This window comes from Euphorbia lathyris, chromosome 3 (genome assembly GCF_963576675.1).
Source record: "Euphorbia lathyris chromosome 3, ddEupLath1.1, whole genome shotgun sequence".
Lineage (NCBI taxonomy): Eukaryota > Viridiplantae > Streptophyta > Magnoliopsida > Malpighiales > Euphorbiaceae > Euphorbia > Euphorbia lathyris.
Window position 1 is genome coordinate 18,606,621 of NC_088912.1, and position 27,005 is coordinate 18,633,625.

General features: G+C 36.4%; 1 protein-coding gene across 1 annotated transcript; it reads right to left on the reverse strand.

Annotated features, from left to right (window-relative positions):
* Positions 1-255: 255 nt before the first annotated feature.
* On the reverse strand, positions 256-8,445 carry LOC136223595 (uncharacterized). Its single transcript, XM_066011687.1, has 9 exons — positions 7,997-8,445; positions 5,949-6,138; positions 5,465-5,598; positions 5,262-5,374; positions 4,218-4,464; positions 3,946-4,107; positions 1,133-1,212; positions 945-994; positions 256-573 (listed from the first exon to the last, which is right to left on the reverse strand). The coding sequence occupies exons 1-9, from the start codon at positions 8,384-8,386 to the stop codon at positions 371-373; spliced, it is 1,569 nt and encodes a 522-aa protein (XP_065867759.1). The 5' UTR covers positions 8,387-8,445; the 3' UTR covers positions 256-370.
* Positions 8,446-27,005: the final 18,560 nt, after the last annotated feature.

Below are 27,005 nucleotides of genomic sequence, written 5' to 3' on the forward strand. Positions count from 1 at the left end.
GTTGACACTTAATTCATTGTCCATCAAAAATTCAATACTAGAAAGCTTGTTGATGTAACCAACCATCGTGACACAATGTGCCACAACAGAAGAACCTTGTTGCATTTTGGAGCGAAACACTCACAGCGTTCATATCGAGTCTGTTTCTCAATCAATTTTGTAATAAGGTACAAATATACACTCAACGTCATGAGTGATGAGCAATATTATTGCTAACGTCAAAAAATAATACAGTTAAGAGCTCAATTACTAACAAAAAAAAAAAAAATCATTTCATATTTACATTCCATTATTTTCATACAAGTTTAATTTAATAATTGAAATATTATTATGTGACACATAAGGAATTACATATGCAAATATATTGAATTCAAATAGTGTGAATTAAGTTTTTGGTGACATTAAAATTATTCTGAAAATGTTCATTAACATTAATCTTAATTAGTTTAGGGTCTAGTTTGCAATAGTAGTGATGAAGCCATCCATGGATAATTGTAACCTCAGTTTGTCTTTGTGCAATCAACCAATCTGGATCCCCTTCTTTTGCACATTCTAAATCCAATCCATGAGATCCTAAAATAAATAAATAAATAAAAAAAATTATTAATTTTACAATTTTGTAATATAAGAAATAGTTAAAATTAAATTGGAGTAATTAAATTAAAATTAAATTGCAAGTTAGGATTTTTACTATGGGCCAACATTAAATGGTTTTCTACGATAAACATAAAATTAATATTTCAATAAACTTAGAACAAGATTAAAGTGTAATTTATCTTTAAGTAGAAAATTTACCTCATTTTTACTTTTCTAATATACAATTTATTTAAATTTTATCTTTCTCTAAATAAATATTGATAAAATTTAATGATGGAATTATTAAAAAATATAAAATTAAACTAAAATTTGTATAATAACAATAAAAAAGAAATTAAAAGTATTACCTTGTTCTGTGACGATAGCGATAACTGTATCTGAAATGTTACGTAAAACCCTGTAATAATAATAATAATAACGATGATTAAAACATCATTTTGACACACATGTCCATATATATATTAAAAAATTTGAAAAAAAACAGTAACTTTGGGAAATAAATAAAATAAGTTGTGAATTTATATGTTTCTTTTACCCTGCAGCACTTATAGGATCTCTTAATCCATTGGAGAAAATAATATGGCTACCAAAATTGGCGAGAACAATTTCAATGTTCTGTAATAGAGAAAAAAAAAAGCACATAATTAGAATTGCATACAATGAATAAAATAGGAGCTTCATATGCAATTGAATATAAATCAACCGATCATATAAAATAGTAAATAGATTCGATTATAAATGCAAATTAATATCTAAGCTCATAATAGTATATACATAGTAAACACTATGGTTATTTTGTTTTTTTCATATATATATATATATTCAAGGGTTCAATATATATTAAATTGAGCCTAATTTAGGCTTAAAAGATACTTGTAGCGGGAGGATTGTCTAACATTTGTAAGACGTATAATATGGTGGATTCGGGCTTTCTTGAAATTGTACTTGTTCGTTTGGGTTAAATCGATTGTGTTGTGCGTTTCAACCATTTCTTACTCAAATTTTGTGAATGGTAATTTTGTTACGTCTATCTCTCTAAACAAAGGAGTGAGACAGGGTGATTTATGATCACCTTTTTCATTTTTATGTGCTAAAGTATTATCTAATCTCATTCAAACAACTGAAGCGGTAGGGGCTCTAACACTTATTCTGATGTCAGAATGGCTATTTGTAATTTGTTGCATGTCCACAATCCTCTGAACACTAGTCGGTATCTGGGTCTCCCTTATCTGGTTGGTCCTTCTAAAACATCTAGTTTTTAAAGGGTTGTGTGAGGAAGAGGTTGATAATTGTAGTTTCGGTTTTTTTTTTCTAATGTTGGAAATGAAGTTTTTCTAAAATCTGTGGCTCAAGCTCTCCCTACCATACCATCTATATGAATACTTTCCTCCTTCCAAAATCTATTAGTGATTACTTATAGAACATGATGAATTCCTTTTTAGTGGGTTCGAAGCAAGAAGGGCAGCATCAAATTCGTTGGTTTGATTGGGCCAGACTATAACAAGGAGTAAGGAGGGTTAAGTTTTAGAGATCCCCGTGATTTTAACTTGGCTCTTCTTGGAAAACAAGGATGAAAATAAGTTTTAGAGATCCCCGTGATTTTAACTTGGCTCTTCTTGGAAAACAAGGATGAAAATTCATCTCTCAATCAAAACTTTTTCCACTTGTTGCTTTCCTTTCGGCTAAATTAAGCAATAATCCTAGTTTTATTTGATAGAGTGTGTGGTCGTCAATTGATGTTCTTTCCCAAGGAGTGAGATGGCGTGTTGGAAATGGGAAGGATATTAATTTTGAAGGATCCATGGATTAATAGAGATCCTAGTTTTTATGTTTCCTCCCACTGTGCTCCAAGAAATGAAAATGTTACTGTTTTAGAGCTTGTTAATGTAAGTTTGAGGGTATGGGATAGAGTTAAGTTGTTCTCTCTTCTTAACCACCATGAATTTTTGGACGTGCTTGATGTGATTATTCCATTTAACCCTATTCAGAACAGACTTATTTCACATTTTTGCAGACATGGTATATACTCTTCTAAGCCTGCTTATAGACTGTTAGAAAGCATTAGAAATAGCTTAAATGTGTTTGTGGGTTGGAGAAATCTTTGAGACCTCCATCTTCTTCCTAAGATGAAGGTTTTTCTTTGGAATCTTTATACCCATTGCATCCCAACTAGAATTGTCTTAATGGAAGACATGTGCGGGTTCCTATCAGTTGTGTTTTTTTTTTCATTGATGACGTCGAGCATGACTAGCATGTGTTTGCTAATTGCCTATACACAATTTCTTGCTATAGCAGAATTTATGAATTTCTTGTGATTGGGTTGGGAATGAAGAGGTTAGTTTGACCTTCCTTCAACTTTGTGCCACAGTTGCTAGAAAAGATGTGTGTGTCGTTGTTTTTATCCTTTTGACAATTTGGCAATAAAGGAATAATGCCCTATGAAATAACAGAGTTGTTGCAGCTACTTTAGCTCTTTTGCACACAGCCAATTGGATTAATGATAAGAAGGCTCATCATAAGTTAGGGTAGCTAAGGTAGATCGACAAGGGTTTTTTGGGAGAAGCCTCTAGATAGTGCAGTTAAGTGCAACGTTGACGCTGCCATTTTCTAAGATGGCAGGAAGAGTGGCTATGGCTCTGTTTTGCATAACAATGAAGGCAAGATTCTAGCGTGTTTCAGTTCTTGTGTTGAGGGAATTTTATTAGACTATATATTTATTTGTTATTTATCTGTATTATTTTGACACAGTCTGTTCCTTATCTCTAGCCTAGAATATAAGTTCAATTGTTGACTATAGTTGTTCACTACAGAGTGAACTGTATTCTGTATTTATACTAAACTACACACCAATAACAAATAAATATATAGTCTAATAAATTTTTGATGATCATGTAGCTGAAGCAATGACGCTTAAAAGGGCAATCATATGGATTTTACGCTTGATATGCATATTGTACTCATTGAAACAATGTAAATTCAGTTGCTGAAGATTTTAATTCTTCTCAAGTTTATCTCTCTGAATTCATCGTTGTTATTCAAGAGTGTAAGGACTTACTCTATAATAGAAAAGTTGTTTCGTTCTCTTTTATTCCTCGAACAGCGAATGGGATTGCTCACTTTATTGCTAGACAATCTCTTCCCAATGTTGAGTTTTTTCTTATATTATTCATAATTGGTTAATTCGTCTCTTGTAACGAAAATTCTTTTTCTCTAAAAAAACAATATGCAAATAATCGATAATTCAATATGTCAAATTAAAACATCAAAATTGAAAAAATAAAACAACTACGGAAAGGTTTTTTTCTCTTCAAATTTCAATATATTAGCAAGTGTTAGAAAATTACGTACATGCCCTCCATAACGGGTAGTAATCCAATGTGGTCGAGGCGTGACACCATAGGAAGCAAAACATGAGTCGGAGAATTCCTGAAAATCGAAAGGCTGAGAAGGTTGGAACATGGAGTCGGGGTCATCACCGGGGCTCATAGGCATCACCATCTCGCTACATGTCTACACAACCAAACCGATTTTTATCAAGGTTGTAAAAGCTTTTAGTCGCGCGGACAGAACACTCGAAGATAAGATAGTATTATAGTTAAGAAGTAGGTAGAAAGATTCACCTGCCAAGCCCAACCATCAAAGGGAATAGGGGCATTAACAGTGCAAGCATTGTTGGGGTTTGTGTGTTTTAAATAAGCAAATAAACCAGAAGCAATTTTATTGATAGGCATTGGACAATCATCTTTAGGATCATCTATGGCTTCACATATAACATGAACTGGTCTGCTTGGTGCTGCATAATTCTTAGCTGCATCTATGTATATTCCCTCTATGTATTTCTTTAGCTCCTTTGGAGTTGATAAGGCTCTTCAACAACGACAACAACAAAAATAAAAAAAAACTACTTCAATTTACATGTTGGATTGGATTAAATTAAATTCTGGATAAATATAGGGATTAAGAATTATGGAATTAAGTGAAATAATATTTCACCTGAACTTTGAATTACTAAATGTATTTAGCCATTCACGGTTAGATCTAGGTTTATTAAATCTAAGTTTTAGAATACTTTTAATCTCCACTCTAGCATTTTAATAAGCTTAAATCTAAGGGTTAATTACAAGTAGATGTCCCGTGGTTACACGGATTTGCAAATGGGTACCTGTGGTATTTTTCCTTAGAAACACAATCATGTGGTTTGCAAAATTTTGCATTTTTTTTTATTTTGCCAAATTTGGCCGATAACGACCTCAAAATGAAATTTTTCAACACTTAAATGATATTTTAAGCAACTTTAATTCTTCAATTTTTAGGTTTGACGTCATTTAGGTGTTTTTTTATGAGACAGAAAGTTACTGTTTAGAGAGAGAAATCCAAAAATGATTATTTTGGAAAATTAAAAATATGGTTCCATAGTAAATATGGTACTAAACAATTTTAATTCTTGAAAATTTTCATTTTGAGGTCGTTATAGTCAAATTTGGCAGAGTAAAAAATGCAAACTTTTGTAAACCACACGTTTGCGTTTGTAACGAAAAATAGCACAGATATTCATCTGCAAATTCGTGTAACTACATGGCATCTACTTGTAATTAATCAATGGTTAAATTTATTTGGTCATTCAGAGTCCAAACGAACGCTACTGAGAAGAGGAAGTGTGTTACTTGCAAGTGCGAAAAGTCCTGCTGAGGAGATCAATGCCATGGGGTTGACAAGCAATGTCATCAATGAAATCCCATGACTCTTTTATTGTTTTGTAGCAAGTCTCACTTGCTTCCTATAAAAACATTAATTAAGGAATTAATCAATATTTTCATATCTAATCAAGGAAAGTAATTACATAAAAACATTAAAATAATTAACTTACTCTGAAATTCCTTGTAACCTTAGAATGGTAAACATTTTGAGGGACTATACCATCAAAGCTAAGAATAGCTGCTGATGATGCTAATGCTCCTGAAGCTATGTGAGGGTATTGGAGACGAAACCATGCCGCGAGCACTATTTAACATCAAAATAAACATTGTAACCAATACTTTATAATTAACCATCAATTATGCTATAAGATTAATTTTTTGTCACTAAACTTATTGGATATCATTTTGTTTATTGTAAAAAAAAAAAACAAAACAAAAAAAAAAACCATTAGGGCTATAATCTACTTGAGTCGAGCTGAGTTTTGGTTTGTTCATACTCTGCTCGTTAAAAAATTAACAATTAACTGGATTTTTTTATCTCACTGACGTTAAACTTTAGTGATGTTATTAATACAAAACTGACTTTGGCCTCCGGCATAATAACCCTAAACTATAAGGGTAACTTTTTAAACGTAAAATAGGGCAGTTACTTACTTCCACCGTATGCTTTTCCGATGACGATAACCGGAGATTGGGTGGCATCCAAAGTACGCTTGATATGAAGAATAATTTCGGCGTAGTCTGCAAGAGCTTGAGCTGAGTTGAAATACCCTCTTTTATCTGCATTTCTCATTACTTCTTCTATGGTTCCACACACTGGTCTTGATTTTCCATAGTATCGATGCTGATATTTTAAATTTGCATATAGTCAACTATCTTTTTTTTTTTCTTTTTTTTTTCTTTTTTTTGTGTTACATCAACATTTCGGGTGTTGACCAAATAATCTCATTGATTTTATTGGAAGAAAATAAAAAATTTCAATGTTTTTTTTTTAAACAAAATACAAATTTCATTTACCCCTCTAATAGCATATTATAGCAAGAAAGAAAAAAAAAAGTGAACTTCTATTAGCTTTCTGAACGAAAATTATTAGATGGGATGGGATAAATATTGGTCTCATCCATTCAAATGTTGTCACATCAGTTTCACAGTTGATGTGACATCATGTAAGTGGAGCAGTGGCGGAATCAGGACCCAGATTAGGGGTGAACATGGTCCGGTTCGGTCAAAAAACCGAACTGGACCGAATCAAATTACCTCTATTTTTTAAGACCAAACCAAACCAAATTATAATTCGGTTTGGTCTGGACTGAACCGAATTATTTCGATCCGGTCAGGTTTGGTTCATGTTTGGACCAAACAAAGCACTAGAGACCTACAACTATTTGTGTCTTAACTAACTAAACAATTACTATATAAAGACAATAATCATATAATTAGTTTTTCTTTTATATATATAATTAGTTGAGAAAAAAAACATATTTAATTGTTTTTCTTTTCTATATATAATTAGTTAATTAATTTAAAACCTTAAAACTAAAAGTAGTACATATTGTATTTCTGTTATGGTTTGTTCGGTTTTGAACCGGACCAAACCGAACCGAACCGAAAACCAAACTAGTTTAAAAATTAAGACCGAACCAAACCAAAATATAATTCGGCCCAGTTTGGTTCGGTTTTTTCGGTCTTTGGGTTTTCGGTTCGGTTCTGCTCACCCCTACCCCAGATGACCCGGGCTCAAACATATCAGTAAAAAAAAAATTAAAACGTAAAAAAAAATCGAAATTATCCGTACGGTTGACGGTAAATTTTCAAAGTCCAGCCGGCTGAACAAACTTTTTTAGCCTCCAACGCATTAAAACGAGGTTGGTGGGAGTTGAACATAGGACCTCTAAAATAGAAATAAGCATCATTAACCATCTCATCATTAACCATTACTAAAAAAAAATTCCAAATTCTCCGGCAGCCTGCCGGGGCTCGAGCCCACCCCAAACCCTCCTAGTTCCGCCTCTGGAGTGGAGGACCAAGCACTGGTCCAGTCCACCATAGAAAGTCTCATTCTGAACGTGCTCAACGTGTATACACTTCAACTTGTCCAAATTTTTTTTTTATCTCATGAGCATAGAGAGTATTAATAGTTAAAAAATGTTGGGGAAATTCATCCTTTTAGACAAATATATGCACTAGGAATATAATAAGTAAAAAAACAAGTACACTAAAAGAATGGATGAATACTTAATTTGCTTTTTCATATTACTATGTGGCAGCGTAAGGAGAGATTTGGACAAGTTGAAACGTGTATCATTTTATTACCAAATTCAAGAGACTAATTAATAAGTCAATTTGAAAAAGTATATACCAATAAGTCATTTTAAGAAAATTAAAGGACCAATAAACTATTTTAAATAATTTCACAGGACTAATGAAATATTTCTAAAATTAATGGAATCAATCTGTTTTTTAAGCCAAGTTTAAAAGATTTCTGATGTATTTGCGTCTCAAAGAATCAACATTTCATGCATCAAAAGATAATATATTTTTTTGTTATAAAAAATTTAAGGGTAAGAGGAATATCAAGATTAAAGAAAACTTTAAAGTCACATAAATGTTTACGAGAAAATTTCAAACGGATGACCTTTTATATTAAAACATACATCTTTGAAATATATATATATATATATATCAAAAGTAATATGTATTACCTCAATATATACCAAAAGAGCATTAAACTCTTGAGCATGATCAACCAAGAATCCAACTTTACAAATCTTAAGACTGTCAAACGACTCATCTGCACCAAAATATACAAAGATCGGCGAGTTTCGGGGATCTCCATCGACTCCTCCGCCCCAGAATTTCCGGTTGATGAAATATCTATGCTGAAACGTTTCGAAACTCTCAGGCTTGTAGTTGAAATGATCAATTGTTTGCTTGTACATATGCATTTCAAAATCAGTGCCCAAACCAACTTCTTCCGACACATTCATTGTTTCATTAATCGAACTCAGCCTTCGTGCTGCTTCGGTTGTCGCAAAAGATATAAAACAGTTAACTATTAGCGACAGAAAAAAAATCCGTTGCCCTTTCGTCATTTTAGCCACGGTAAATTGTTGGTTTTATGAGGACTTTGTTTAGGTGTGTTTTAGAGGTTCCATTGGTGCTTTATATATATATATATATAAATATCTGTATAGCAAATTGAGAAGGCATATAATTACACTAAAACCTGTTAGAGAACCTGTAATTACAAAAAATTAATAATTAAATATCTATTATTATTTTTATATATTTTTTAATGAAGATATCTATTATTATTAGTATTATTAGTATTATATATTATTGTTGTTATTATTATTATTATTATTCAGATATAATTTCATTTTCCACCTTACAAAGTTATGGGTTTTAGTTCAAAGTAGGACATCTATTGATTATTATTTGTAAGGAATGCAATGTGTAATAATAGAGACGATGATATTACTAACGACTCGTTTGTTTGTCACAAAATATTGGGTAAAAAAAAAATTTATGTTGGAAAATACAATATTTCGGTGTTCGCTAACACCAAAAAACGAGAGTAATTACTACTTTCAAAAGTGTAAGAAGGAATGAAATAGGATTTCAAAAGTGTAGAAAAATGTTTTACTCTTTTTAAACGGGTAAAATATTTTCCTTACTTCATAAAATTTGCTAAGCAAACAAAAATCGGAAAATATTTTGCTATATAATATTTTTCAGCAAACAAACGAAATCTAAAAGTATCTTGTTTTTCAATTATCAAGAGGTTCATTTTTTTTCCAAGAATATTGTGATGATATTAGAGTCTAGGGTTTGGTTTGTTGATTATCTCGGTGGGAATGATGGTTTTATCGACAGATATGTATAATTGTTCCATTTATATAATTTGATAGCGATAAGTAACAAAACAAAATAAGACTAGAGATGATAACAGCTAGGATATTCGTGTGTAACATTATGTTTACTATCTTTTTAAAATTTGAACTATCTAACATATCTCATGGTAAATTGCATAAGCAATGATCTCATTAAAAGTGACTAAGAATTACATAAATCTTATTAAGAAAAAGAAGAGATAACAGTTATTACTTATACACAACCATCAATCACGCACAGTAGTGCTCATCTGGATCCTGAATGACCAAATGAATTTGGTCATTCACCGTTAGATCTAATCTTATTAGAATCATGTGGTGGAGATTCAAACCATCCTAAGGCACATGATTCTAATAAGCTTGGATCTAACGGTGAATGACCAAATTCATTTGGTCATTCAGGGTCCAGGTGAGCACTACTGCAATCACGCAATACAAATGTCTAAGAGAGAAATGAATAACTGTTTTGAATTGTATGTCAGCCCTTACATTGTTTTAATCATTGTTAATCATTGGATCCTTTGCACAGATTGCCTAGTTGTCAAAAAGCTTCTAGAAGTTACAGATTAGAATATAGTGCTTGTATTTGTATGATAGACTGTGATGCTCCTTCAATTGTAGTTAAAATAGATGCTTGAGATTTAATCTCATCACCCCCCCCCCCCCCCCCCCCCCTTCAAGTTGGACTGATATAATTAAGTAGGCCAAGCTTGGTCAAAAGAATGGATAAAGTTGGGGTTTAGTGAACAAATCAGCAAGTTGGTTGGTAGAACTAATAGGAAGAAGATGAATGACCTGTTGAAGTAATTTTTGGCGGATAAGGTGGCAATCAATTTTAATATGCTTAGTCCTCTCATGAAAAACGAGGTTTTGAGTGATATGTAATGCAAATTGATTATGACAATAAAGAAGAGCATGTTTGTCATTAGGGATGAGGAAAGCTTTTAGCAGATATTGTGGCCATTGTAATTCATAAGTGCATTGGGCCATAGCACGGTATTCTGCTTCAGATGAACTTCGAGAGACATTGAACTGTTTTTTTAATTTCCAAGAGATGAGTGCGAAATCAAGGAAAACACAAAAACATGTGATTGACTTACGAGTCTCAAGACATGTGGCCCAGTCAGAGTTAGAAAAGGCCTGAAGTTGTAATGTATCAGAAGCTGGAAAGAATAAACCTTGTCCAGGAGTTGTTTTAAGATATCTGAGTACGCTATAGGCTCTTTGTAAATCATCTGAAGTTGGACGGGAAAGATGTTGGGAAAGGGCATGAACAATATGTTAGGGATTATAGCCAGTTAATCAACTGTAGCGCAGCGGAATTGCGGTTTAAAATTTATTTCTAATCCCTTTTAGTTTGATCTTTGTTCGTTAACCATTGATTGAATAAAACCTTTTGGATCCATTTAAGGGTAAAAACTTACCCGGATTGTCTCTTCTAGAGACGGTTGAAGAATCCACAAAGTAGTATGATCTCCGTAGTCAGGTGCACGAACAGCTATCGAGCCAAAACCGGTGCTAGCCGAAGAACGAAGAAGAACTGGAGAGATTAAGTAATTTGCCAATAAAATCCCACTATACATGAATGGTGGTTGCGGTTGTTGTGTGTATTGCTTCTTCAAAGCAATAGGTTGGCCGAAATCATGTGTATTAGGTTAATTAGGGTTTTAGTGTTTTAATTTATATATATAGTGTATTCCTAAACCTAATTGGTTTAGGGTTAATTGGTTAATTACAAAACTAATCCAATCCTAATCTAATTACATAAATAAATACCAATAATATTTATTCTATGCAATTAATTATGATTAGATTAAATTTAATTACCCCAATTAAACAAACAACACTAATTAATAAATTAACGTATTAGTTTAATTAATTATTCACCGAATGCAATTTCATTAATTTATAAATTAATTAATTACATCCCGTAAACTAATTAATCAATTAAATACTCAACACTTAAGACCATTGATCAATTACCTTGATACAAAGTATCAATTAATCAATTAATTAACCACCAATTAATTACCTTGATATTTTACTATCAATCAATTAATTAATTTCATCTCTCCAATGTACCGTTCTATAAGTTCTAACTCAGATGTTCGATGTGCACGATCCTATGGGACTGTCCTTAGCTAGCAGTGGGCTCACGGCCCACAGACAGTAAGTGGGTTCTAGCAAACCATTACTGCCCCTAACTAAGACAGAGTTTCAGCAGTCTAAAGATGCAGAGACCCTGTAGTTATCTCTTAACTTCTTTTACCATTTGATATCGATATTATAAACTAGAGGCATGGCGGCTGTCATCCTCTCTGATGTTTATGATATTTCTTGATCTTAAGTAGATTAATGAATCAGATAAGTAAACTACTTATCAGGGTGTGGCCACACACTTATCAATCTCACTTATCAAGTGGCCTGTGATATCATCTCACTATTACATGAGTGGTAATTCCATCACTTCACTATCAATACCAACGTGTTCACTCAATCATACCCGTATTTAGCATCCTATTACAGACCTGTTAGGCGTATGTCAAAGTGAACCGAATCCCACATTGATATTATAATGAAATCTGGTCTGAAGACAATTAGAGACCTACTTAAGAAAACTAATGACACAACCACCATGTAGTTTTCTCGGGCGGATCGATCCAGTCACATGTATACAACATGTACCCATATTCACAACTGACTTATCAAGTGCTATGGCTAGTATCAACTACTACCATACAGTCATCGAATATACAAGCCTGTGGTCCTAATCATTCCCATGATAGAATAGACTTGGGATATTGTTTTACGATTATCAATCAATGGATTCTCTATTCATATTATAGCACAAGATATAAATGAATTAGATTAATGCCTTTATTAATGTAACACAAATAGTGTATCTATGCAAGAATAATCAAAAAGCATAATACAATATACATGAACCAATGCCTAAGAACTAGGGCACACCAACAGTCTCCCACTTGGACTAGTTCCAAGTAGGCATTGCCCTAATCCCTATAGATCTGGTATGACCATCATGTAGGCGATGTACAAGTGCCTTGGTAAACGGATCTGCGACATTGTTCTCGGTGTCAACTCTCTGTAATGTAATGTCACCTCTCGCCTGGATCTCTCGGATGAGGTGAAACTTTCTAAGTACATGTTTGGATCTTTTGTGTGATCGGGGCCCCAGTGCTTGTGCTATGGCACCGTTGTTATCACAGAAAACATCAACTGCACCTAGGATAGTAGGAACTACACCTAAGTCAGTTATGAACTTCTTGATCCAAACTGCTTCCTTTGCAGCGTCGCATGCAGCTATGTACTCAGCTTCCGTTGTAGAATCGGCAATCGTAGGCTGCTTTGAGGATCTCCAACTAATGGCACCGCCATTCAGGAGAAAAACATAACCAGACTGTGATTGTTTCTGGTCCTCATCAGTCTCGAAACTTGCATCAGTGTAACCTGATACTGCCAGCTCCTCTTGCCCACCAAAAACTAAAAAGAGATCCTTGGTACGCTTAAGGTACTTTAGGATAGCCTTAACTGCCTTCCAGTGCTCCTCGCCGGGATCTGACTGGTACCGGCTAGTCATGCTAAGTGCAAATGCAACATCTGGCCTTATACATAACATAGAGTACATGATAGATCCTATAGCTGACGCATATGGGACCTTTTCCATGTTCTCTCTGTCCTGCTTTGTCTGAGGACAATCTTTCTTACCAAGTTTCAACCCATGGCGCATAGGCATGAATCCTTTCTTAGCCTGGTCCATGCTGAATCTTCTAAGAACTTTGTCTATGTACGTTGCCTGACTCAAGCCTAGAAGTCTGTTGGATCTATCTCTGTAGATCCTGATCCCTAAGATCGTTTCGGCTTCTCCTAAGTCTTTCATTGCGAAGCATTTACTCAACCACTGCTTCACGCCTTGCAGTGTTGGTATATCGCCTCCAATGAGTAGTATGTCATCGACATACAATATTAGGAAAGTGGATATGCTCCCACTGAATTTCATATACACACAGGGTTCATCAGGATTCTGCACGAAACCATATTCAGTTATGGCTTCATTGAATCTCTGATTCCAAGACCTAGATGCTTGCTTCAATCCATAAATGGATCTTTGAAGCTTACATACTCGGTTAGGATACTTCGGATCGATAAAACCCTCTGGTTGTGTCATGTAGACATCCTCTAGTAACTTCCCATTCAGGAAAGCGGTTTTAACATCCATCTGCCATATCTCATAGTTATACCATGCAGCTATGGCCAGTACTATCCTAATGGATTTGAACATAGCAACTGGTGAAAAGGTTTCATCATAGTCAATTCCTTGGATTTGTCTATGACCTTTTGCCACCAGTCGCCCCTTGAAGGTGTTATCGGCTTTTAATTTGAAACACCACTTGCAGCCAATCGTTTTAACACCCGGAGGTGGATCCACCAAGTTCCACACTTGGTTATCACGCATAGACTGCATTTCAGCCTCCATAGCTTTACGCCATTGATCTGATTGTGGGCTTTCAATAGCCTCTTGATAAGTCGTGGGCTCATCCTGGTCATCGACCATTATGTCCCCATCATCAGTCACGACAAAGCCGTACCTTTCGGGTTGATGACGTGTCCTATCAGACCTTCTAGGTTCCTGTGTAACTGGTTCAGCCCCCTCAATTTCTTGAGGGCCTAAATCAGTTACCTGAGCATCCTCAGCATCTGCTGCAGGAGCCGGTGAGTCTTGAATCTCAGCGAGATCAATATTGCTCCCACTGTCTACTTTGGAAAGGAATTCCTTTTCCAAAAAGACTGCAAACCTGGCCACGAATGTTTTATTCTCGGCTGGGTTGTAGAAGTAATAAGCCTTAGTTTCCTTAGTGTAACCCACGAACTGGCATTTGACAGATTTGGACTCTAGTTTGCCACTCATCAATTTCTTGACATGTGCATCACAACCCCAAATCTTCATGAAGGAAACGTTGGGCTTTCAGCCTGTCCATAATTCATATGGTGTTCCTTCAACTGCCTTGCTCGGTGTATTGTTAATTATATGAGCAGCAGTTTCCAAAGCAAATCCCCAAAAGGAGATAGGGAGAGAAGCTTGACTCATCATTGACCGGACCATGTCGAGCAGGGTCCTATTCCTCCTTTCTGACACTCCATTCCATTGGGGTGTACCAGGAGGAGTGAGTTGGGATAAAATCCCACACTCTCTCAAGAATGAGACAAAATCTTGGCTCAAGTATTCGCCCCCTCTATCAGACCGGAGCGCTTTTACTTTCTTGCCAAGTTGATTTTCTACTTCATTTTTAAAATCTTTGAATCTCAGAAGAGTTTCAGATTTATGTTTCATCAGATACACATACCCATACCGGCTATAGTCATCTGTGAAGGTAACAAAGTACAGAAAACCAGATCTAGCACTAGTGCTCATTGGACCGCATACATCTGAGTGTATCAGTTCCAATAGCTCCGTGGCCCTTACACCAGTTTTGGTGAAAGGCGCCTTTGTCATCTTCCCTCTTAAACAAGATTCACACGTGTCATAAGACTGCAAGTCGAATGACCCTAGCACTCCACTAGAGTAAAGCCTAGTTATGTGTTTCTCATTTATGTGGCCAAGACGACAGTGCCAGATATATGTAGGATTTAGTTCATTAGTCTTAATCCTTTTAGCATTTATGTTATAGATTGATTCACTACGTTTTAGATCAAGGATATACAAACCATTTTCTAGAAATGCGGTTCCATAAACAATATTGCCACGATGTATAGAAATCCTACCACGTCCAATATTAAAATTAAAACCGGAAATATCCAACATAGAAACTGAGATAATATTCCTGCGCATTGCAGGTACAAAACAACAATCTCTAAGTTCTAAAACTAAACCAGTAGGCATCTCTAAAGTGTAATCTCCGATCTCCAAGGCCTCTACACGAGCACCATTGCTGACTCGAAGATCCACTTCACCAGATCCTAACAACCTCCTATTTCTCAGTCCCTGCACATTTGAACAAATGTGAGTACCACATCCAGTGTCTAAAACCCAAGATGTAGAAATAGCCAGATTTATCTCAACAACATAAATGCCAGAACCAGAAGCTTTAGCCTTCTGTTTCTCCCTTAGCTTTGGACACGTTTTCTTCCAGTGTCCCTTCTCATTACACTCATGACAGATATCATCTGCCAAGGCCAACCTACCTTTAGGAGCTGCCGCCTTCCTTGTCTTTGACTTGGCCTTTTGGGCGTTCGCCTTGGACTTGGACTTGGCCTTTCCCTTAGGTGTGTTCCCTTTGTTGGCTGGTAAGGTAGCAATCAGTACAGATTCCTTCCACTCGTGTCTACAAACCTTTTGTGAGTTCATAGGACAGTCAAGGAAATCAGTCCCTGAAAGTTTTTCCTTTTCCAGGAGTGGTCTGAGTGAGTTGTTGCTTGTTGCATTCATTATTTCTTTTATGTAACTTGGTGATTTTTATCTACGTGCAAAAATTACATTAGAGTTAGAATAAAGGGCTTAAGCCAAAGATCAAATTAATAATCCATTTTAATTTGTTATTGGTGATATTTATTTGGCTGTCTTGACCAAGATCCACAATCCATCAATAATAGACCGAGCTAGGGCTCCGCCGTCGACCATTGACGATTTGGTAGGATAAACTATCCAATCCTCCGCAAGGACTCTTGGTTTGATGGGCTTTGTGACACTTAGCCCATCTGTGCTTAGGGCCCGCTCTGAGCTAATGCTACCCACGTTGAGTCCAACCACCATACACGCGTTAGCCATACCGAAGTATCCTAACCCTCAACGGCCCACTAATTACTACAGCATACCTGCTAGGGCACGTCATACACTATAGCACTACCTGGGAGGAAGAGGTGTGAATCTGGAAAGCACTTTTAAGCGACTCAATATTTCATTATCCGGATTAATTAAGTGATACGGCTTTAACATATAATTATCGCGGGTGATGATCTGGTGATCGTTGCTACTTATATTTCATGTTATACTAAGCAATTGTATAATAAAATAAACATAGAGACTCTATGGGCCTTATAATACATCCTAGTGAAACTAGATAAACTATCTAATCTTCAGGGGCTTGCTTCAAGTCTCCTTGGGCTCCCACCATGGGCTTGGACCATCTGGGCTTCTTCACGATCAATTAGAATTTTATAAATAGAACCTATTCTAAAATTACATTAATAAAAGAATGGCACGCAGGCCATATTTCCCAAAATAATTAAATTACAAACCGACTTTAATTTAGGGCCCATAGAACTCTATAACATGTTGCTGCACGGTAAGACATACAAATATAATGCATGATCATGGCATTCCAAAATCATCTAATAAAGTTAAGCCGAGTTACTTAGGTTGAAATCGCCAATTTTACCATATGTGACTAAGGCCCATAAAGGCCCAAACGGTTAACATCCATTTGTATGCAAAATTACAATTTCGCTCCCACTTAATTTTTAGGGTCGTCACATATCTAAAATTTAGCCCTCCCAATTTAAACCGGTGTCACGGTCTATTGGGCCAATTTCACAAATTAACCATATTCAATGTATACAAATAATCAATTCGATTAAAATTAAATATGCATGCCAATCAAAAACATTTTAATAACAATTAATTTTTATTCAAAGCACGTTTAATAAATTAAACGGTATTAGGGCCCTGATTTTATTAAAATTACCCGAGAAAAATTTAAAGATTAAAATCAGTCCCGTTAAATCCAAAATTAGACTAATTCTGAATTTTTAACGGACCCGGGACAGCGACGGGGCTGCTATCCGCGGACAGCAGCCCCGTGGCTACTGTCTGGCAGACAGCAATAGTGCTGCTGTCCGCCCAACAGCAGCCGCGGGGCTGCTGTTCGCGGACAGCAGTCCCGCGACTGCTATTCCGTGTCCGAAACTATTTTTTTTTTATACTGTATAAATAAAACTGCTGCTGTATTTTTTTTTTCAAAATTTATTATTCTAAAAAATAATTTCAGAACCAAACACAACCAAATACAGACAGAAATAAAATTGAAAACTTCCTAGAACAATTTCTACACACGGAATTAATAGGAAATTTCAAAAACTTGATTTGGAAAAATAATAAAACCAAATCATATTAATTTTTCAATCAATCAAAACGGACTAAACCATGGCTCTGATACCACTGTTAGGGATTATAGCCAGTTAATCAACTGTAGCGCAGCGGAATTGCGGTTTAAAATTTATTTCTAATCCCTTTTAGTTTGATCTTTGTTCGTTAACCATTGATTGAATAAAACCTTTTGGATCCATTTAAGGGTAAAACTTACCCGGATTGTCTCTTCTAGAGACGGCTGAAGAATCCACAAAGTAGTATGATCTCCGTAGTCAGGTGCACGAACAGCTATCGAGTCAAAACCGGTGCTAGCCGAAGAACGAAGAAGAACTGGAGAGATTAAGTAATTTGCCAATAAAATCCCACTATACATGAATGGTGGCTGCGGCTTTTGTGTGTATTGCTTCTTCAAAGCAATAGGTTGGCCGAAATCATGTGTATTAGGTTAATTAGGGTTTTAGTGTTTTAATTTATATATATAGTGTATTCCTAAACCTAATTGGTTAATTACAAAACTAATCCAATCCTAATCTAATTACATAAATAAATACCAATAATATTTATTATATGCAATTAATTATGATTAGATTAAATTTAATTACCCCAATTAAACAAACAATACTAATTAATAAATTAACGTATTAGTTTAATTAATTATTCACCGAATGCAATTTCATTAATTTACAAATTAATTAATTACATCCCGTAAACTAATTAATCAATTAAATATTCAACACTTAAGACCATTGATCAATTACCTTGATACAAAGTATCAATTAATCAATTAATTAACCACCAATTAATTACCTTGATATTTTACTATCAATCAATTAATTAATTTCATTTCTCCAATGTACCGTTCTATAAGTTCTAACTCAGATGTTCGATGTGCATGATCCTATGGGACTGTCCTTAGCTAGCAGTGGGCTCACGGCCCACAGACAGTAAGTGGGTTCTAGCAAACCATTACTGCCCCTAACTAAGACAGAGTTTCAGCAGTCTAAAGATGCAGAGACCCTGTAGTTATCTCTTAACTTCTTTTACCATTTGATATCGATATTATAAACTAGAGGCATGGCGGCTGTCATCCTCTCTGATGTTTATGATATTGCTTGATCTTAAGTAGATTAATGAATCAGATAAGTAAACTACTTATCAGGGTGTGGCCACACACTTATCAATCTCACTTATCAAGTGGCCTGTGATATCATCTCACTATTACATGAGTGGTAATTCCATCACTTCACTATCAATACCAACGTGTTCACTTGTTCACTCAATCATACCCGTATTTAGCATCCTATTACAAACCTGTTAGGCGTATGTCAAAGTGAACCGAATCCCACATTGATATTATAATGAAATCTGGTCTGAAGACAATTAGAGACCTACTTAAGAAAACTAATGACACAACCACCATGTAGTTTTCTCGGGCGGATCGATCCAGTCACATGTATACAACATGTACCCATATTCACAACTGACTTATCAAGTGCTATGGCTAGTATCAACTACTACCATACAGTCATCGAATATACAAGCCTGTGGTCCTAATCATTCCCATGATAGAATAGACTTGGGATATTGTTTTACGATTATCAATCAATGGATTCTCTATTCATATTATAGCACAAGATATAAATGAATTAGATTAATGCCTTTATTAATGTAACACAAATAGTGTATCTATGCAAGAATAATCAAAAAGCATAATACAATATACATGAACCAATGCCTAAGAACTAGGGCACACCAACACAATATACCTAATTTCGGGTCGGGAGTGAGTCAAATAAAGTAATTTACCAATAAACTGCTTGTAACTGGTAATATCCTGAAGAGGATAATGCTTCCTGTTGGAAATTAGGCTAATGTATAGCAGCAGAAATATAAAAATTTTAACCTATTTCCATTTAACCACAAGATCCGTTAACCGTTATTTCATATAAAGAAGGATAAGAAGAAATACCTTTTAGAAGTTATAGCTACCGTTGCAAACGAAGTGCCCACAACTTCAAAAGAGATAGAAACTGTCTACCAATCTGCCCCTATCTGAAATAGACCTTTCAGACCACTGAATGACAATCCCTTCGGTGAAAACGTGGAAGAATATATCTAGAAGCTCCTGTCCAAAACTAGCGACGATCCGACGGTTCAATCTCCGGGAATCTGCGAAAACGTGAACTGACCTGATGTAGGAGTAGTAAAACGAGTTTCTCCCTTTTGTTTGTTTTTCTTCTTCGAGTTCCCAAACATGAAATAAAACACGGGAAGATTAATTTAGTATCAACCGTTGAATAGCAACTAAAGTAGATTGCCTCTAACTAATCAACACAAGATCAAGGATAAAAGAAATAGATGAAAATTAATTGATCAAACGAAGCCGTAGAGAAATCTCGTCCTCGAACTAGGGGTGTTGAATTTTCTCTCTCTTGGACTAGGTGAATTTCGAAAATCACAAGTAGGGTATGGCTTGCTTGGGTTTCGAAAATCTCAAGGGAAGGGGTATTTATAATCTCTTGTATCTAATCCCTAGTTAGATAGAATTAGGTTACTGAATAGGAATTCCATTCGGAATAAAATTCCTAATTATTATCTCACTATATATCTAATATATTAAGGATAATAATAATAACCTTATTGGATAATAATAGGAGTATATTAATCTAATTAAAACTTTTAACTTAATTATCTCTTAATTAATTTAATTTATATTCCTAATCTAATTAGGATTAACAAAATCAAATTAATTATTCATGTATGTCACTACATGAATTTCGACCCCCTTATGTCCATGGGCCTTATTGGGCTCAATTGGGCTTCTATCAATTAATTAACATCTATCTCTCTTTTAGGTTCCAAGTCTTATGTGTGATCCCTTAGGTTCTTCTTGCTTCTAGCCGTATGCAACGTTATTAAATTAATTTTCAAAGAATTATATTTAATCTTTGCATAACGGAATGATGTACAGATTATGTGATTAGCAAGTCCGTAATCATTCCCCCAGAGCTATAAGAAGACAGGTTGATTCTGTCGTTAACCTTTCCGTATTAGTTACAGTATAATTCGATCCTTTATCAACTACATCCTTGAACTGAATCTTATGACTATGGGGGATGTCAAGTCACATATAGCGAGACGTTCGTTTTACTTGTACAGGCCGAGTCAACTCAAAAAGATAGGTTAAGTGAAATATGTATTTCTTACTCTTAAGCTGTCACCTTGCAAGGATTTAGAGTCGAGTCTTCCACAAGCGATCCATGGATGTATCTCCCATTTATTGGGAGTGATAAATGCTCAATCCAATATATAACGACTCTGCAATTACTTCCTGTGATACCCAACGTCTACTGTTCACACCCCAGAGTCATCTCTGTTAAGGATCGTGTTACACCAAAGTCAAAGCATCACATTCCGTAATCCAGAATACCAATTAATATTCCTTTGAGTCTGAGGATTAGTTATACCTATTAATACCAATGAGATGAACAGGTGACAAGGATGAATCTACCCATCCTGTTATCTCAAATCGGATCCCCAATCCTAATGAACAACGTTTCATCGGATCTATGTAACTGTCCAGATATATGTATATATGAAGCTTGTGAGATCAGCTTTCTGTCGGACAGAAGACATTGTTACATACAAGTCTCAACAGTGATATGTCAATCCCAAACATATCACTTGACTTGGGGTGGTTTTAAGTTTATCAGTTTACTATAAAGTTTTGTCTCACTTCATGCTTGTATGAACACTTTATAATCACTTTAAATAAACTTACGGATTTCCTTTTATTAGACTTTATTTAGTGCTTAAAAGGGATTGCCTTTATATAGTTATAAAACATATATCTCATTAAACAAATGATATAAAGAACAATTCATTTACATTAAGTTTGTATCCTAGAACAATTGTCTATAGGACACTAAACCCCAACATACTCCCACTTGGACTAAAGCCAATTGTTTCTAAAACTTATCCCAGTAGAAGTTAAATGACGATCATGTATTCTCTAGGTTAAAGGCTTTGTCAACGGATTTGCAATGTTGTTCTCTGTAGGTACTCTTTCTATTCTCACATCTCCTCTAGCCACAATCTCTCTAATGATGTGGTATCGCTTAAGGTAATGCTTGGATGCATTATGAGACCGTGGTTCCTTTGCTTGCGCAATGGCTCCATTGTTATCACAGTACAGTGTAATGGGATTGACAATGTCAGGCACCACACCTAATTCTATAATGAACTTTCTAATCCAAACCGCTTCCTTTGCTGCTTCTGCAGCTGCGATATACTCTGACTCGGTCGTAGAGAAAGCTACGCTTCCCTGCTTGGAACTCTTCCAACTGACCGCGCCCCCATTCAAGATAAACAGGTATCCTGATTGGGATTTATAATCATTCTCATCTGTGAGATGACTTGCGTCTGAAAATCCATATATTTTCAGATCACCTTCTCCGTACACTAGGAACATATCTTTAGTTCTTCTTGTTGAAACACCTTTCCACATAATTTTGATTTGACAAAATTGTTTAAGTATAATTGAAATACATATTCTAAACACACTAAGTTTAAATGCTTTGATTTATTCTACTAATGTGTTTGTTCAATGATGAGTTAAAATTGTTTATAAGACACAAGAATTAAAAGGCTCAAGCCCAATATGGAAGTCAAGGCCCAAGTCAAACAACTCAGTACAACTCGGCCCGCGTTTGTTAAAACGCTGTCGCTTTGGACAAAACGCAACTCAGTAAGAGAAGGATCTAGAAGACCTTCGGGAACAACTTCAAGATGAAGCTGCTGAGTATTCTCGACAAAGCGTACAAGACAGCAGCTGGCAAATGAAAACTTCCAGACAAAGTATTTCTACTTTGGGTAAAGTTCAGACGACACAGTATGCTGTCCAGTTGACTTTACCATAAAAGGAGAGACAGTCTGCTGAGCTGACCGAGGACAGAAGATACACAAATCTGATTGGCCGAGAGCTCTAAGCAAGTCAGGATGACAACGACAGAAATCCGTTTCCCTCCAACGGTTATTTCGAAATTCGAAATGACCGATGCCCAGACGTCTCTATAAATAGTGCCATCAGAAGCTTCACTCAACACAGAACTTGATCAAGCCATTACGCTGACCAAATTTCTACACAAGTTCTGCAAGCAAAGAAGCAAAGCAAATCTTACACTACAATTCTTATATCTGTGTAAAAGTCTAGAGTGATTGTTTCAATCGTCTAAAGTGTCTTAGCAAATCTTTGTATAGGACAAAACACTTATCATTTCTAGAGATAGAAAGGAGAGGCTGAGTACTCGGTTTTAGTACTCAGCGAGAGATTAGGATTGAGTAGAGGTATAGAGGAAGGTACTCTTGTCATACTCAGTTGCTAAGATTGTAAAAGGTTTGAGGCTCTACCTTTAAAGAGCTCAGTAGAGGATTCGAAATCTCAGAACGTGTTCCGGGGACAGGACGTAGGCTTAGAAGAAGCCGAACCTGGATAAATCTACTGAGTGAAGTATTTCTTACCTTTAACTCCTTATATATATTGCTTGCTTAAAATAACCAAAAACTGACCAAGTAAAGAGGTCAAGTAGAGTTGTGCGCGTTGAACATCTGAGCTCAGGAATAGACTCTAAGTGCTATCTCCTGACTCAAGCTAAGAAACTGACCTAGTCACCAGTTGACTAAGCCAGTATCTTGTTGTTTACTCAGTTCCATTGTTAAAACCTTTTTCCTTAGAAAAAGAAGCCTGCCCTAATTGTAAAAAAGTTTAAATAGTTCCTAACCCCCCCCCCCCCCCTTGGAACTATACTTGCAACCTTACAAGGGACTAACAAGTGGTATCAGAGCTTAAAAGCTCACTGTAAAAGGTCTAACAACCTTGAGCTGATCCCTACCATGGGCGAAAACAGCACTCGATTTCTCCCTAGAAACCAAACAACTCAGATACTGCCTGAGGGGCTGTCCATTACTAGGCCTCCCCTATTCTTCGGGTCAAACTATACCTTCTGGAAGAATAGGATGAAAAACTTCATTCAGGCTACAAACATGAGTGCCTGGCTATCTATAGTCCAAGGCCCATTTGTACCTGTCGAGGTTGTGGCTGGCCAAACAGTTGTAAAAGCTGAGGCCAAATGGACAGAGGATGATCTTAAGAAGCTCCAAAACCATGCTTCGGCTATCAATATGCTTCACTGTGCACTCGATGCTGCAGAATATAATAAAATCTCAGGTTGTGAGTCGGCACAAGAGATCTGGAGAAAGCTGGAAGTCACCTACGAGGGAACAAATAAAGTAAAAGAGTCCAAGGTGAATCAGCAGATGAGACTGTACGAGCTGTTCGAGATGAACAATGATGAGGGCATTTCAGACATGAATGCAAGGTTTACCAACATCATTAATGAGCTCAAGAGACTTGGGAAAATCTTCACTGAGGAAGAACAAGTCAAAAAGATTCTCAGGAGTCTTCCTAAAGACTGGCAAGCAAAGAAGACAGCAGTTGAGGAAGCTCAGGATTTAACCACCTACAAATATGACGAACTCATCGGTTCATTGCTGACCCATGAGATATCCATGAAAAACTTTGAGGTGAAGGAAAAATCTGAAGACAAGAAGCAGAAGTCACTTGTCATGAAAGCTGACTCCACTGACGGGAGTTCAACTGACGTTGAGGAGATGGCTATGTTCACAAGGAAGATGAAAAGGCTATTCAAGAAGAGTGACAAATACTCTAAAAAGCCTTACAGAAAGTTTGATAAGTATAAGGCTGACTCAAGTGACAGCAAATACAGAAAGGACAGCTCAAAGCCCATTACATGCTTTGAGTGCCATCAAACTGGCCATATTAAGTCAAACTGCCCCACGCTGAGGAAAGACAAAAAAAGTGGGAAGAAAGCAATGGTGGCTACTTGGAGCGACAACGACGAGTCTTCATCTACAGAAACTGAGGCCACCGAGTCAGCGAAGATATGCTTCATGGCTGACGAACTTGCTGAGCCATGCGTCTCTGAGCATGCTGACTTATCAGATGACGACGAGCAATCAAATGAGGTAATTTCTCTTCCCCAGCTCAGAAACGATATGGTTAATGCCCTGAGTGATCTCTATACACTTGTCAAGAAGTGTAATAAGAAAGTTAGAGCACTCAGCAGGCGCTGTGACGAAATGGAAGAGGTCAAACTCAGTGACCTCAGATTCCTTCTTCAGGACAATTCAACTCTGCATGATAACATGAAGATCATACATGAGTCTATCTCTGAAGTCCAGTCAGTTTCAAAGAAACTGAGAAAGGACCTCACAACTATCCAGAACCAACTAAAGGTTCCAAATAAAAGAAACAGTCCTCTGAGAACTCAGTACCAAGGTACTCAGCAGAGATGGAATCCCCAGCGAAAAGTCCAGTGTGACTTTTGTGGGAAGTTAGGACACACCACTAAGGTGTGCTGGCACGCTCAGCACTAGGGTGCTGACAAGTCAGTGAAACATCCTAAACAGAAGGTCAGCTGTGACTTCTGTGGAAAGAATGGCCATACTGTCCATGTATGTCGCCATAAAATAAAATATGATGCTTTACATGTTGCACCTAACAAGCAAGGACCCAAAAAGAATTGGGTACCTAAAAGTAACTAGTTACAATGCAGGTAAGCATGAGATGTGCCGAGAAGTCAAAGATGTGGTATATTGACAACGCATGCTCAAGGCATATGACGGGTGATGAAACTCAGTTCATCACGTTTGAGCGTAAACAAGGAGGAAGTGTAAGTTTTGGAGACAACAAGAAGGGTAAGATAGTAGGGTCAGGAACCATCGGAGGTAATCCTACTATTGAATCTGTCTCCCTAGTCAGCGGACTCAAATATAACTTACTCAGCGTAGCTCAGCTATGTGACAATGGGAGAAAAGTTATATTTGATGCTACTGGATGTAAAATATACGAGGGTAAAACAAATGAGTTAATGTTAACTGCCCCTCGAATAGATAATGTCTTTATGCTAGACTTAGAGAAAAAGTTTTCAAAAACTGTGTGCTTAGTATCAAAGGAAGAAAATTCCTGGCTATGGCACAGGAGACTTGGTCATGTAAGTATGGACCTCCTGGCCAAACTAGCAAGAAAGCAATTGGTTGAGGGACTGTCTGAACTTAAATTTGAAAAAGATCAATTATGCCACGCTTGCCAAGCTGGAAAACAAACCAAACAATCTTTTCATAGCAAAAATATTGTCTCAACTAAGCGTCTGTTAGAGTTACTACACTTGGATCTCTTTGGTCCAGTCCAGCCGCTGAGTCTGGGTGGAAGAAGATTTTCCTTGCTCATTGTAGATGACTTCTCTCGGTATACGTGGGTCATCTTGCTGACCAGCAAGGATGAAACCTTTGAGACATTTTCAAATTTGGTTAGAAAAATTGAAAATGAAAAAGACCTAAAATTAGCTCATATCCGTAGTGATAATGGTGGAGAATTCAAAAACCAAAAGTTTGTTGAATTCTGTGAAGCCAGCGGCATTGACCACAATTTTTCTGCTCCTAGAACACCTCAGCAAAATGGGGTTGTAGAAAGGAAGAACAGAACTCTGGTTGAAATAGCCAGGACAATGTTGGATGAGCATAGGCTTCCAAAGTATTTTTGGGGAGAGGCTGTTAACACAGCATGCTATATTCTTAATAGGGCTCTAGTTAGACCTATATTAAAGAAAACCCCCTATGAACTTTGGAAAGGACGAAAGCCCAATATTGGATACTTTCGTGCCTTTGGCTGTAGATGTTTTATTTTAAATACCAAAGATAGCTTAGCAAAGTTTGATTCAAAAGCTGATGAGGCTATCTTTTTGGGCTACTCAACAAACAGCAAAGCATACAGAGTTTTTAATAAGCGAACTCAAGTTTTAGAAGAGTCAGTACATGTAGAGTTCGACGAAACTGACCCTGCAGGTAGATACCAGCCGCTGACCGAAGATGATCCACACTCAGTAACCACCGCTGACCAAGAACTAGCTATTGAGTCATTCACGAAAAGGCTGACCAAGAGTAAGAGTGAACCTAAGATTACTTTTACTGACCCATCTACTTCTGCAGAGATTGTTGAAACAGAAATAGCACAAGACATGAATCTACCTAAAGAGATAAGGATCCCAAGAGGGCACTCAGAGAGTGCGATCCTTGATTCTGCTGGGAATACCCTGATGACAAGGAATCAACTCAGGAAGTACCTCAGCAATGTTGCTTTCGTCTCAGTTCAAGAACCGAAGAATTTCGCTGAAGCTGAGTATGATGAATTCTGGATGAACGCAATGCAAGAGGAGCTCGATCAATTCAGAAGAAACGATGTATGGGAGCTAGTGCCTCATCCAAAGAGTCAAAAGACCATTGGAACAAGATGGGTCTTCAGAAACAAGATGGATGAACAAGGGAATGTAGTCAAGAACAAAGCAAGGCTTGTAGCTTAGGGCTACAGTCAGCAAGAAGGTATTGACTACGGTGAGACCTTTGCTCCAGTGGCAAGGCTAGAGGCAATTAGAATTCTATGTGCATATGCATCTTACATGAACTTTAAATTATTCCAAATGGATGTCAAAAGTGCATTTCTTAATGGAGTTATAAACGAGGAGGTTTATGTAAATCAACCTCCAGGTTTTGAGGACCCTAAGTTCCCAAACCATGTTTACAAACTCAAAAAGGCTCTGTACGGCCTCAAACAAGCACTACGTGTTTGGTATGAGAGGC